Source organism: Eutrigla gurnardus, assembly GCF_963514095.1.
Source record: "Eutrigla gurnardus genome assembly, chromosome: 21".
NCBI lineage: Eukaryota > Metazoa > Chordata > Actinopteri > Perciformes > Triglidae > Eutrigla > Eutrigla gurnardus.
In genome coordinates this window covers 468,276-483,208 of record NC_139932.1, presented here as the reverse complement: position 1 = coordinate 483,208, position 14,933 = coordinate 468,276, and the positions used below count along the sequence as shown (strand labels likewise).

The window sequence follows — 14,933 nt, the reverse complement described above, 5'->3', positions numbered from 1 at the left end:
GGAGGGATGGATTTTATTTCATGTCGTGTTTAACTTAAGAGTACTGAAAATACATTACGTTGGGTACCAGAAACACATTTCAATTCTTAACTTTATATAAACTGTATAAAAATGCTGACTTATTTAGAAATCAGTAATTGTCTTCATTACAAGATCTTTCATAATCAAACATTTAATCACGAGTATGAAGTTTTGGTCTTGTAAATGCATTTGTAATAATTTACTCAAATGGAGTGAACTGTGAGCTGCAATTAAACGCTTTGTCCACACACGATCCAGCCATATACTTTCACCTCGACAGGTACTCATGAACATGCCACAACCTGTGGGGGAAACAAACACATGATCATATATTGTACACATTCTCATTTCTTTTTTTAACATTTCTTACACAACTCGTATGTATTCCTCTAGGAGAAACAGTGTTACAATATCCATGTACAATTTATCAATTGCTACATTATACATTCCTTCATGTAAATGCCAAAAATAGCAGGACACCGCAGGGAATCGAACCCCATCCCAGTAAACCAGGAGTACCATTACCAGTGCCTTTTGCTTTTTGACTATACTTTCCAAGGAAAAGCAAAACCTGCATTAACAACAGCATTTAAGTGTAGATATGCAATTATAAGTGTAATTGCATATATTGCAACAATTAAAATGCTGGTGTTAATGCAGGAAAAGAACCCTTACCAATGTTGCCACCTCACATAGTTAGCCAAATATACATTAAACAGCAACAACAACAACCAATCAAACCAAAGAGATGAAAACTACCATTACATACACAAATACTTACAATTTACTCACCTCATGGCCCTCACCAGATGCAACTCATCCAACACCTGGAAGAAACATCACAACAAACAGCCGGAACACCTGAGACAAGGAGGAACTGCAAAGCAACTTCATTAGACAATGCAGAGATAAAGAATCACTGGCCACCATAGCTGACCACATGAGCTAAACCTGTGGACTAATCTGCACATCTAAAAGTACAAACTATCCCCTCATGATCACTGAAATAAGTTGGCCTAACTACTGCATCAACTTCATATTGATGCATACATGATGCATATATTTTACATACACATGATCAATCAGAGTTCCTCTCTCAGTTGTGGCTTCAGTGACGAGCTGAACGTAGCCTTTGTCAGTTAGAAGTTTGCAGATGGACGAGGACCTCAAAATATCCTCATTGAAATCTCCCATGACTGCAATAGTGTTAGCCTTTGGATCTAGCCAATCAATTAACTTGGCTAGATGTTCTTTGAACAAAGTCATGGGATATGATGGAGGTCTGTAGATGATGGCCACCAATATATCATCAGTCAGACACTTGAAAACTAAGCATTCCAAATTTACTTGTGGCATTTTGATTATGTTACAGGCCACATTGTCTGCTATGTAAATGCCAACTCCTCCATGTTCTTGTCCTTGCAGTGCAACTAAGGCCGGATCGTTGCTGCTATAAGATAAACTGCGAGGAGAACTATGGAAAGTAAATCCATCGATGTTTAAAGTTTGGTTTGGAGGAGAAGCGGGAAGCCATGTTTTTGTAACAGCAATACAGTTAAGCTGCAAATGCTGTGTACAGGATGCCAGATCTGATTTGTGTCGAGATAAACTTTGAACATTCATCAAGAACACATTGAAAGAATTTGGGTTCAATTGGCCCTTCATTGCATTTTCAATTAAGAATTTGGGCATGTTTTCAATTATGTCCTTAATGTCATCTTTGCAATAGATTACTTTTTGTTGAAATTCTTGAATTATTAATCCTGCCAAACTTCGAACACGACTCAATGCAACGTACGCTTGTCCTGCAGAAAAAATGCTTTCCAAACACACGACAGCATTATCTACAGTCAATCCCTGGACTTTGTGCACTGTACAAGCCCACGCCAATTTAAGGGGAAACTGCCGACGCATTCCACCCTTCTTTGTAACCCTTTCCTCCTCCGGATCAATGCCTACAGAATCAAACAATTCTGGGGAAACACCTACTGCTTGTCTCCTCCTCTGCTGACCCACGACATCATCATCAAACTTAACAAACACCTTAGGAGGAAAGTTGCTCGTCTCACTACGAACAATGTGGGTTACAGTGCCACAAACTCCATTAACTAGACCATCACTAACGTCAATGTTCTTGCACAACATCACACGCGCATCCCTACCCAACAGTAACTCTTCTGCCAGACACGTACTATAAGTTGTGGCGTGATGTCCGGTCTTCAACTCCAGTTTCCCCGTTTTACTATTGTTGAAGTAGTCCTGAGCATCTATCTGCACATACTCAGGACACATCGTGAACAGTTGCTGAACGTTGTGCTCATTTACTTGTCTATTCGTGGGGAATATGTGTAAAGCTGAGCTGACTTCACCGGTTTCACAACGTTTCAAAATTGCAATGTCACTCTCCAACATGGGAGTCTTCTTTGAACGAGTTCTAACTCTGTTCAACAACTGAGCAAAGACCTCATCTTTCTGCCGAACTATTTGTGTCAGTTCCACAACACTAAATAAACTGGACCACAAATCAACACCTACCGCATCAACGTACAACGGTTTCCCTTTGACTGGAGGCAATTGGAAAAAATCTCCAACAGCGATAACACTGACATTACCAAATGGGGAAAAGTCACCAGTCTGTTTGATTTGCCTCAATCTACCGTGAACGTACGACAACAGGTTATGATCTACCATAGATATCTCATCAATGATCAATATCTGGAGATCAATGTATTTAGCACGGAGAGAACTAAGTTTCTCCTCACCCAAAGGCGTGTACGGTAAGCGCACATCCTTTCCAATGCTAAACGTGGTGTGTATCGTTGCTGCATGCAAATTGTATGCAGCAATGCCCGTAGGAGCCGTCAACAAAACACAAGTGTTGTCAGGATGCCGACACTCTGGTGACAACAACCTCATCGACTCATACTGAAGAGCCTTTATCAAATGGCTCTTTCCTGTCCCTGCACCGCCTGTGATAAACACATGCAAAGGATCAGGTTTCTTACCATTGATCCTCTCCAAACACCACTGCCTGACCTGATAAAATACAGACAGCTGTGTCTCATTCAGAGACCTAACTAAGGCTAAACCATCATTTCTACACATGATGTTGTTGCGCCTTTCTAAATGTGCAACCTGTGCCCCAGTCACAGCTAAATCAGGAATCATTTCCTCCTGCCCTTCATCTACCTGCAGCGTGTCTCTACGCTCCTGCTCACACTCTAACCTTGCAAGCTCACTCTCTGGACACAGCTCAGCCCACGCATCTTCAACTACACCATTTGCATCGATAGATTTCTGAATGTTATCCAATTCGTCTCCTTGAATTTCAAATTTGCCTCTGTTGGCATCCACCACTGATTTAACCGAATTACTTGACCCATCACTAAACCTCACATGAGCGTTCATGTAAAACTGCTCATATGTCTCAAATGGTTGAGGTTTCAGCTGCACATTTGCACGATACGGCAAAAACAGCTGCAAAATACTCTGATAAAATGATTCTGTATTTTTTGTCTCTGAGAAGCGCGCGTAACGAACAACTGCAGGTTGTGTTCGCGTTCTTCTAGTGACAAAACCACAATCATTTTGTAGCGGAATCCGGGTCTTGGATTTCTCATTTTTACTCAGAATTCGATATTCAGATGCAAATGTTGCCAAACACATCGAATTAAAGGTGCTGTCGTTTGGCCTGTTCTTATACCTGTCAACTAAACTAGTCATCCACATGTCCTCACTACTGACATCGCCAGATGATGCTTTTTGCCTCAACACACTAATAGGCAGACTCATTCTAACAACATTGTCCCCTGTTGGGACAAACACAACCTTCCTAGAACACTCCTTAAGATGCATGTTTGTCAACCTGTAGACTGCTTCCTGAGCACACACATCTCTGTTATGCAGATACACACTGCCGAGTCTTTTCAGTGCCTCCTTTGCATTACCACCTTTGGAAGCCTCTTTCTGGGCATTCCCCAACAACAATCCCATCTCCCTTTCTGCCTTAGAGATGTAGGAAATGATGTAGACAATACACGCATAAGCATCAACAACATACTGGATATCCATATTGGCATTCCAGCATTTCAACAGATGCTTTCTGTACTGATTTACCCAAACCTCACTAGGCTGCCTTTTCATTACAACATGGGTCTTTCGAGCCAAGCATGTGTATGCAGCTTCAAAAACTTCCTGATTGATACCTAGATGGGTGAACAAATGTTCCACACTCTTATAGGTAACAGTCTCATCTGACAGAGCTTTCTTAATGTCCTTTAAGATCTTAGATGCAAGCTCTCTCTTCTTCTTACTAGAGATTTTCGGAGCCTGCTTCTTACATGTGCACACGCTGTCACCGTCTTTCTGACACTTGCACATAGGCTCATCTTCTATGCTGTGACATATAAATGTCCTGCCAGATGCTGGCCTGGGAAAGTTAAAACGGCAAACCGTCTTATGCTTCCTGCAACTCTTAGAATGCCTCTTTGAATGCTGCTGCACAGTTTCAACAATTTCAGACAACTCTGTATCTTGTGAAGGTAGTTCACATGTCACATTCATCAATGAACCGAACTACCTCTTCATCTGTGTTAACATCAATCTGTGGGGCATTCTCTATCCAAAACAAACAATGCACATGAGGTGAACCTCGTTGCTGAAATTCAACTCGGTAAAAGTAGTCTACAATTTTACCAATTGGATGTGATGGAGACATGAGTACTTCTCTCAGGAAACAATGCCAGCGGAAGTCAAACATCCTGGCTGCATTGACAGGATTACGTCTCAGCAGGTCACATTTGTCTGCCCACTCTAAATCCTCAGCCGTGTCTGTTCTACCCTCCTGTCTCAAAATACTGGAGAGAAGATTTTTCCATCGCATGTCAGCAGAAGAAAAGGAGCAGAACCACGTAGGAACACCCAGCTGACGCACACAAGCTATCAGGTCACGCTGGGCTCCTTGCCAGAAGGATGGAGTACCTCTAATAGGTTTGAGGAATCGATATCCATCATCAAACTCCAACAACTTCTTCAATGATTCTGGGTCTTTCAACAAATTATTTACCAATTTTTTTGTACGACCTCCTTGTCCTTTTCTTAAAGCTATCGACACACCCGACACAACCTGCTGTACCTCAGACATGTACTGAGCGAAGAATATATATTCCACATTTTTAGCAAATCTGCCGTCAGCATGTAGAATTCGGTTATTAAAGTATCGCGACAAAGTCAAGCGACACGGTCTACGTTGATGATATGTATTGCTCCCCTGTGGAAACAATACTGGAAAGGATTTAGCTTCATTCTCCTGATCAGACAGCAGTTTCACAGGACTGTTACCTTCTCCAGGAGCCAGATTCAGTATGTCATCAAAATACTGATCCAAGGCTTCCTGACCAACATCAACAGGCATGAGACAGGTATCCTGGAACATACAGTGCTGCTGTCTATCATGTAAAAGCTCATCATCCACATCTGGAGATTCTTTATCATTCCCCACGTTATCATCATTGTCCTCTACAACCTCATCCGATTCCCTACAAAACTCATTGAGCCACTCCTCATTAAACTCAATGTCCCTATAATGAGCATTGGTCTGCTTTAAAAAGCCCAATGCTCGCCTAACGTGCATAGCATCAACATACTGAAACTCATAATGCCCTTTATAAGTTAGTTTACGCTTAAGCTTAACTGGCAATAGAGACCCTTCCATATTGGAACGGGGCAGCAGATTGTTTGTCTGCACGATGTTAGCAGGAACACATGTCACAAGACCATGTACTCCATTTTGCCCCCCTTTAGGCAACGCTAACACTTTCAGAAAGGGAATATGCAACGCAATCAAATGCTGCTCTAAACTATTCAAACACGACAATTCTGGGGGAATAGGCTGAACCTCTAAATTATTTGTTGCACTTTCAGGTGGCATGACACCTCTTTTTATCTTACAATCACATGTGCAACAAATCCACAGCTGACCGCGTGCTGTACTCAACCACTGACATGGTACTGTACAGTCCACATTACATGTATGCAAGTATTCCTCCGTAATACATGCATCTGCAACTGAAGCTACTGCCTTCACCTTTCTATAACTATCTTTTCTACAACTTATAACCTGGTGTCTAAACAACAATCTATGGCAGACACAACACACAAATTCTGGTCCATCTTTAACCTTCTCCAGAAACTGCTCCATAACAACATTAAACTGCTCTGCCTGTTTCTTCATTTGTTGCCTCTTTACATGAACGGCTACTATGACACGCTGCTTAAACTCAAGATTACCATGATACTTCCTTGAACTCATGGCTTTTACATTCTTCCTATGCAATTCATTTCCATGATACTTCCTTGTACTCATGGCTTTTACATTCTTCCTATGCAATTCATTTCCATGATACTTCCTTGTACTCATGGCTTTTACATTCTTCCTATGCAATTCATTTCCATGATACTTCCTTGTATTCATGGCTTTTACATTTAACCTATGCAACTCATTACGATGATACTTCCTCTTACTCTTGCCTTTTACTTTAAGCCTATGCAGTTCATTCCCATGGTACTTACTCATACTAATTCCCTTAACTTTCTCCCTATACAACCAATTTCTGCGATATTTCTCAACAACTCTTCCTTTAACTTTCTCCCTATGCAACACATTTGTCTTATATCTCCCTAAACTAATTTCCTTGACTTTCTGCCTATGCAACACATTTTCCTGATATAGCATTTTAATTCGAATTCTCTCTTTCCTCTTTAAATACTTAGAACATGAACTACCATTTGAACTAGAGATATCTGTATTACTCTGTACTTTAACTACACTATTCACTGGACTTGAAACAGTTTTACACTCAACTACGTTTCTCACAATATGTCGCCTAAGATTATACCCTACAGAACATGACCTCTCTTTGCAGTAACCATAACAACTCTGAGCCTGAGGATGATGAACACAAACAACGGTCTCATAATGATTACCATTGCAGTTCTCCAAGTAGATCCCCTGCTCCGACAAACAACTACCCCTGCAACTATATTGTAACCATCGATCACCGACATATGTGAAGATATTCACACCTAAAACATCTGCTGCTGCCTGGATTTCTACTTCAGTAGCCCAGATACCAACCGTACGCATCTTTGAACCACTAATATAATTTGCAACTGAAGAATATCCAGGTCTTAAAACATTACTATATTGCCCTGCATTCTTTTCTAATTGCTTAACAACAGCACGCCTCACAGCTCTGTGGTGCTCTTGTGAGCCACTCACAGCTTGGGAGACTGCTCTAAAGAAACAGTTACCATCGGGTACAATGTTCTCCTTGCTACATGGAGTCCCTAATAAACCAACATCTGTAGAATCCACTGAATCAAGCTTTTCAAAATGCACTTTTAACTGGGAGCACAAAGCCTGAGCGACCTCTTTACCAAGAGGATCAAACATCATAATCTTGTCGGTGACATCACTGACAAACTCAACATCTGAATCAACATCTGGTTCAACAAGAACAACATCAGGGGTTTGTGAAACACAATGACCCACTGACCTCTTGCGCTTACAAACTCTAACATTGTTGACTTCATGTACACAACTAAAATCCACTGATTCCGCAAAAGCTAACTCAGTGGATGCATCAGCCATGACAGTGTCTCCACATGACACTGTGACTTCAGGTACACTACTAAAATCCACTGATTCCGCAAAAGCTAACTCAGTGGATGCATCAGCCATGACAGTGTCTCCACATGACACTGTTGGACAACTAGAGCTCTGAGAGACCTGGATAACACGAACACCAGCTATCTCAAACAACTTCTGCGCTGTACAAAGCGATCCAACCAAACTGGATATATGATTTTTCAGGTCTTTAAGAGACCTGAAGTAAACAACCACGCTTTTACCATTTGCATCTGGCATTCCACTGCCACTACGGGCATGGGAATCCACCACAGCATACTCTCCATTCTGACAAATGACACTACACGTAGTGCCACACACCGTGAGTAAACAAGTGTCATACTTGGAAAACATAGTTTCCAAGCCATGAGAAAGAGTGTGGTACACTTTAGCCTCAACTAGGTCTCCACCTACCACATCCACATCACCAGTGACAAAGTCACCATGGTCACACTCGAACTGCTGTCCCTCAACAACTAACTGTTTAGGCAAATCAGGAACACACAATATCTCAGAAGAGCCAGAAATGCCCTTCTTACGCAGAGACTACAAACTTGTCCAGATCTGCTGCACTCCATGAAAACACACTGGCAACAGTATGCTTCACAATGCTTGTCAAAGCTATGGCCATGCACTGGACACCCCCCATGTCTAAAGCGACGATTCCCCTGATGGAATGACCCTCTAACACTGGTCCGAACCCTAAGAGAAGTGCACTCCTCAACCTCATCTGCAACACTGACGTCAACATCACTGACTGTGCAAGCAACAGCCCTCTCCACATCAGCATCATCTGCAACTCTGACATCAACATCACTGACTGTGCAAGCAACAGCCCTCTCCACATCAGCATCATCTGCAACTCTGACATCAACATCACTGACTGTGCAAGCTACAGCCCTCTCCACATCAGCATCATCTGAACAAGACTTGACAGATATGCTACTAATGCTAAACCACTTTGCCCCTAAAGACTGCTGTAGTTTCCCGATATGAAGCATCAGGTCACCAAGGCCTGATGCATCAGGTCACCAAGGTGTTGAACACTGCGACAGACGTACCAATCTTGGATGCCAGCCCAGACGCATCCCGTGTGCCACAATCAACAACCACGAAATAACCTTTGTGAAGAATGATGGCACTAACCGCATGATGGAGGTTCAACAGGCACATCCCACTGCTGAAGAGCGCTGCTTGCAGCTCTTCGTACAGCTCAGTCTCTTCCGACTTCTCCACAAAGTCACCAATAACTACTCTCCAATTCCCGCCAAACACACTATGCCCCTCAACCAACTTGCACTTCTCTTTCCCGTTACCGTCCTGACTTGCCTCATCAATGAACTCCTTCAACTTCTCACCCTCTACGCGTATGTCATCAACATCAGAACGTTGCCACGTACACACAGGAGCAACGACGTGCTTGATGGCAGCCACAACACTGCAAGCAACCGATGTATCCACATCCACAGATGACCTAGCCCTAACACTAGTCCCCGCAACAACCGGCAACGGAAACTTCTCCGAACACACGCAAACCGCATCAGCAACCTTCTTACCTTTGGACTTACCTGTGGTGGTTGTCTTCCTCAAGGGCTAAATACAGGGAAAAACCAGCAACCAACTTCAATAATCAATCATTTTTATTGCTAGCGCCATTTCACAATACAACAGGAATGATCGCGGAACACTTCGCAGAGCAGATGATTTTAACGGTTCCTCATTAATATATATAATTAACTAATTGCAAGTTTGTATATTTGACTTGGTTTTTAAAGTTACATTTATTTACACATAATGTGAATGAAACTAAAATGAAAGTTTTTTATTTCAATATGTCAATTTGTGGAACTATTCAATCATTGAGCATAAATTACACTTAAGTTTTGTTTTTATATTAATATATGTACGCGCAAACACCATTCTATATACATCCTTTACTTTAAAACAAAGTACACCTACCTTAGGAGTCTTCTCGGAAGCCACCGCCTTCCTACGACGCTCCACCTTATAAAATGTAGAAAACAGACAAAACAAAGACATATTGAAAACAGAGCTCCTTTTTGACATCAGCAAAAACGACATTAAAAAGTGGAAACTTTACAACATGTCATAAAAAAACAGATCTAATTTAAATGATAATTACCCGTCGGCCTTCTGGAACTGCAGGGGAGTGCACGGGGGCACTGAGGTCCGCAGGCACGAGCTGGTCCATCGCCTCCAGGATCTCCGAGCTGAACAGGACAGGAGTGGGGGGGGTGGAACACACGGCCTGTGAAATAAAAACACAGGAAGACTATTAGTGGAAATGTTTCATCAAAAACAAAGCATCCATACATTCAAACATATACAAATTTTTCAAATAAAACGTAATCAAAACTAATGAACCTTGTGAACCACCCTCCTCTTCTCAGCACCTGTGGACTGGCCAAGTCCCACAGGTCGCTTCCTCTGTAATGACAGACAGAACAGAATTGATCAAAAGGTGGCCTTTCATCATCATTGGAAATATGACATTTTCCAAATAGTCTCAACCACACATGTCTTACCTTCCTGTCCTGTCCAACTACGGTCCAGCGTTGGGGCAGCGGGGCAGGGGCGACGTCATCCATCACGACCGGCTGGGGACGGCGACGCGGGGGAGGAGGCGATGTCCGGGGAGGAACCACGGGCGGCGGCGGGGGGGTCTCCAACTGCTGGCGTGCGTAGCTCCACATCAGCTGGACCAGGACACCCATCCATGGCTGTCGCTCAGATGGACCTCCAAAAACAAACAATCACAATTAATTGACGGAACAGACATTTTACAGTAAATCTCCCATGCACTTAAATAGTCATATACTTACACCATCCCAGCTCCACAGCTCAAGGCGGTCCAGAGGGAACTGCTCCGCGATGCAGCAGTACCGCACGTCTACAATAAATACACAAAGACGACATAGTGAAGTTAAAAGTCTGCTATACAACACATGACACACCATACATGTAAATGAACTTCACAAAAATCCTTTTGAAACTTACCCATGACTGCTGCAACGCGGCGAAACTCCTGCCTGAAGTGATCCTGGACATCCACGTCGACCGACAGGCGAGGAACGAAGTCCAGGACGAAGACCTTGGGCCACCGACTGCAGGCACTGGCGATGAGCGCACGGAAGTCCTCCCCTGCCTGCTCCACCGTCCTCCTGGCCGTCAGGTTGTTGCTGGGGGCAAGAACACAGACCAGGTCTGGGGTACGTGGCACAATCGCACTTACCAGCTCGGTCCTCAGGTCCCTGGCGCAAGCCCCCGGCGTCGCCATGGCACCAAACGTCAGGCATCCCTCCGGCATGGTGACGACCCCATCCACGATGCTGCAAAGGTGGGAGTCCCCAACAAGAAGAACAAACTGGGACAACACGACAAAGAATTATTATCATGCAAACAAGGTTATGATTAACATCAAACATCATTTGTCAAATGACTTCCAAAACAACATTACCTTTTTGCCTGGAGACTCCGGCGGGATGACCAACTTGTGGCTCCGGCCGGTGTGAGCAGAAGTTGGCCACCTCCTCACGGCATGGCGCTGTCCAGTCCCGTGGGCTAGTGAAAAAGTAAAAAAATCACAGTCAGAAATTTCATTCATAATTTATATTATATAAGCATAGCTCTTGCCACTAAATATAGTGCGAAAACATCTAACAATTAATAAAGTAAAACATTTAACAAAAAAGTTTGAGTACATACCAGGGGGTCTGCCCGAGAAGGAAATGACAGGCTCCTGCCTGTCACGCCGCTCCTCCATCCTCCGCTTGGCAGCAACGGACAGCCGGTGGCTCTTCCCGCGAGGCATCCTAAATGGAAAATAAGGCACACTAGACAAACACGTTATCAGGAATATAACTCTGAAAACTTGTATTGAATGTGTGAATCAAATTGAAAACTCTTCCTCTGAGACTCAGTGTCCACTAGTCTCCTCCTCAAATGATATTCTCCTCTGCAAAAAAATAAAATACATAAATAAAATTTCAATTACATTTTATTCATATAGTATCAAATAATACAATTATGTCAGACTGAATACATAAAAAATGTCAGACCACTTATACAGAGCTGGACTCTAAATCTATTCTCTATGATATAAACGCGTGTCACTGGTTTTGCACTAGTAAAAAATTTAAATACAAAATAAAAATCACACGTACACAATACAAGTTTGCATTTCTTACACACGCTTGCCCCAGCTATTACAAACACAGACCTTTATAGGCCAATACATTCTCGCACAGGCTGCACGTGTACTCATTAACATACGGTATATCATACACAGCCACATCACATGCGCTTAAAGACTTGTGAAAAGTGCATGACAAGCAAAAATATCCATCATATCTCTCTTGTCCATTCAAACTATTAAACTTGAAACTGCATCAGGACTGCAAAACAAACTCATGTTAAAAAAAAGGGCATGACAAAGCTATTTTCAGACCACTTATACAGAGCTGGACTCTAAATCGTTTCTCCATGATATAAAAACATTCGTAAACATACTTGTCAGCAGTAAAAACACACAAAATTATAACATCAAAACAATCTCACACACACACACGCGCGCACGCACGCACGCACACCTCAGCTATTGCAAACACAGACCTTTATAAGCCAATACATTTATGCACAGGCTGCAGTGTACTCATTAACATACGCTATATCATACACAGCCACGTCACATGCGCTTAAAGACTCATGAAAAATATCCATCATATCTCTCTTGTCCATTCAAACTATTAAACTTGAAACTGCATCAGGACCGCAAAACAAACTCATGTTAAAAAAAAGGGCATGACAAAGCTATTTTCAGACCACTTATACAGAGCTGGACTCTAAATCGTTTCTCCATGATATAAAAACATTCGTAAACATACTTGTCAGCAGTAAAAACACACAAAATTATAACATCAAAACAATCTCTCACACACACACACACACACACACACACACACACACACACACACACACACACACACGCGCGCACGCACGCGCACAAGCACACACACACACCTCAGCTATTGCAAACACAGACCTTTATAAGCCAATACATTTATGCACAGACTGCACGTGTACTCATTAACATACGGTATATCATACACAGCCACTTCGCATGCGCTTAAAGACTCGTCAAAATGTGCATGACGAGCGAAAATATCCATCATATCTCTCTTGTCCGTTCCAACTATTAAACTTTAAACTGCATGAGACACCACCATGGATATTGTGTCCTTTCTTGCAGTGGGATATCTGTGTAAAACGCTGAGTAACGACCGCAATAAATATGAAATAAATAAATAGATAAATGCCAACTCATGGTGGAAACCGAAGCACACGACAAATACAACTGCCTGTTGCGTGTCACCAGTGGCTCACGACCGTGAAACAAACTCATGGTCAAAGTCAGAGTATGACAAAGCTATTTACCTAAAGGCCACCGCCCAGCCATCCAGTTAAAGCCCGCTAGCTAGCTAGCTACCTGGCTAGGTAGCTACTTAGCTAGCGGCCTTTAGCTAATGACCCTTAACTCAACCACACAGGACAATATAAGTTATAAAAAAACACGTAATTATTTTACCATAATGACCATTATTAACTTTAAGAAAGACAATATGTACCAGTGTTGACAATGTGGAATATCTGTGAAAACGCTGAGTAACGACCGCAATACATATACAATTAATAAATAAATGCAAACTCATCCTGGAAACCGAAGCACACGACACATACAACCGCCTGTTGCGTGTCACCAGTGGCTCACGACCGTGAAACAAACTCATGGTCAAAGTCAGAGCATGACAAAGCCATTTACCTCAGGGCCACCAGCCAGCAAACCAGTTAAAGTCCGCTAGCTAGCTAGCTACCTGGCTAGGTAGCTACTTAGCTAGCGGGCTTTAGCTAACAACCTTTAACTCAACCACACAGGACAATACAAGTTATAAAAAAACACATAATACTTTTAACAATATGTACCAGAGTTGACAATGTCATGAGCTGTATCAGCTTATGCCGTTGCTCGCTAACGAACATAGCTACGACATGGCCGACATACCAAGCTAACAGTGTGCATGCTCAATACAAATAACTATTCATTAATAGTTAAAATAACTCACGGTCCGTTCGTCCGAAGCACCAAAAGATGTCCAATGTAGTCTCCTCTCGTTGTCCAAAGTCCAAAGGGTCGAAAGCCAAGCCAAAATCCAAAAGCCAAATATCCAAATTCTCTCTCAAGATTCAAAACCGCCGCTCGGAAAGATCTGGAATATCAGACTGGAAGATTGAAGACGCAACGTCGTCACTACTATCTCACATTAGCCAATAACAGCGCTTCAAAAATGGGGCGTGCCGCACGTCACAGATTCGACAGAGACAAGTCCAGACACAAACGTTAACTAAACAAAAAAAACAACACCACGTTAACTAAACAGGAAGTAGAAACGCAGCGACAGGAAGTCCACAAAATAAAAGCACTCTATATATCGGATTTATATAAAATATCAAAACAAATTGAAACATGACTTATCCTGACATATTTATGATAACAATACGTATTACTATGTTGCCATGGTTTAAAAACGTATGTATTGGATTAAGTAAGCTATAACAATGCCACAAATTTAGATTTCCTTCATCAAAAAAAGTGGAAGTTATTGTAACTTCAGTGTACATTGTGTGATCAGCTCCAAACTTCACACAGTTGATGAGAGTCCCACCTTGAACCCGTTTGCACTGCGATTTTGACTCACAATCAGAGCGCCACCTAATGGCAACATGAAATATCATGTTTTTACACTTTTACAGCTCCTTTTAAAATTTTTCTTTTTTTAACTAAAACATGTACAGATGTACAAAAAATCCCCGGGGACCCATGCCCGAAAAATGTACAGGAAGACAGCCATTTAGCATTTTATGTCAAATTTAACCGAATTTTTCTTCTTTTTCATGCAGTGTCTTTCAACAACCTGCTCCTACAGCATTGATCCGATTCCTACCAAACTTTGCGAGCCTGTTCTAGAATCCTCGACGATGAAAAATCATCAAAAGCTCTTACATAGGTCAAATGCGTGGCCAGGACAGCGCCACGAACGCAGACAAATTTCATGCTTTGCCACAATACTCTAAACTGTTATAACTTCAATGTCCATTGTCTGATCCAGTTCAAACTTCTCATGTTTGATGAGAGTCCCACCCTGAACAT

At 42.3% G+C, this 14,933-nt stretch overlaps 1 protein-coding gene across 1 annotated transcript; it reads right to left on the bottom strand.

Moving 5' to 3' along the window:
• Window positions 1-289: 289 nt before the first annotated feature.
• LOC311032189 (uncharacterized protein) lies at window positions 290-11,036 on the bottom strand (the record flags this gene model as incomplete). Its single annotated transcript, XM_084038827.1, has 10 exons — window positions 290-323; window positions 814-848; window positions 7,451-7,524; window positions 7,933-7,996; window positions 8,123-8,188; window positions 9,852-9,977; window positions 10,094-10,156; window positions 10,255-10,425; window positions 10,552-10,619; window positions 10,727-11,036. The coding sequence occupies 10 exons, from the start codon at window positions 11,034-11,036 to the stop codon at window positions 290-292; spliced, it is 1,011 nt and encodes a 336-aa protein (XP_083894953.1).
• Between the last annotated feature and the right edge of the window lie 3,897 nt (window positions 11,037-14,933).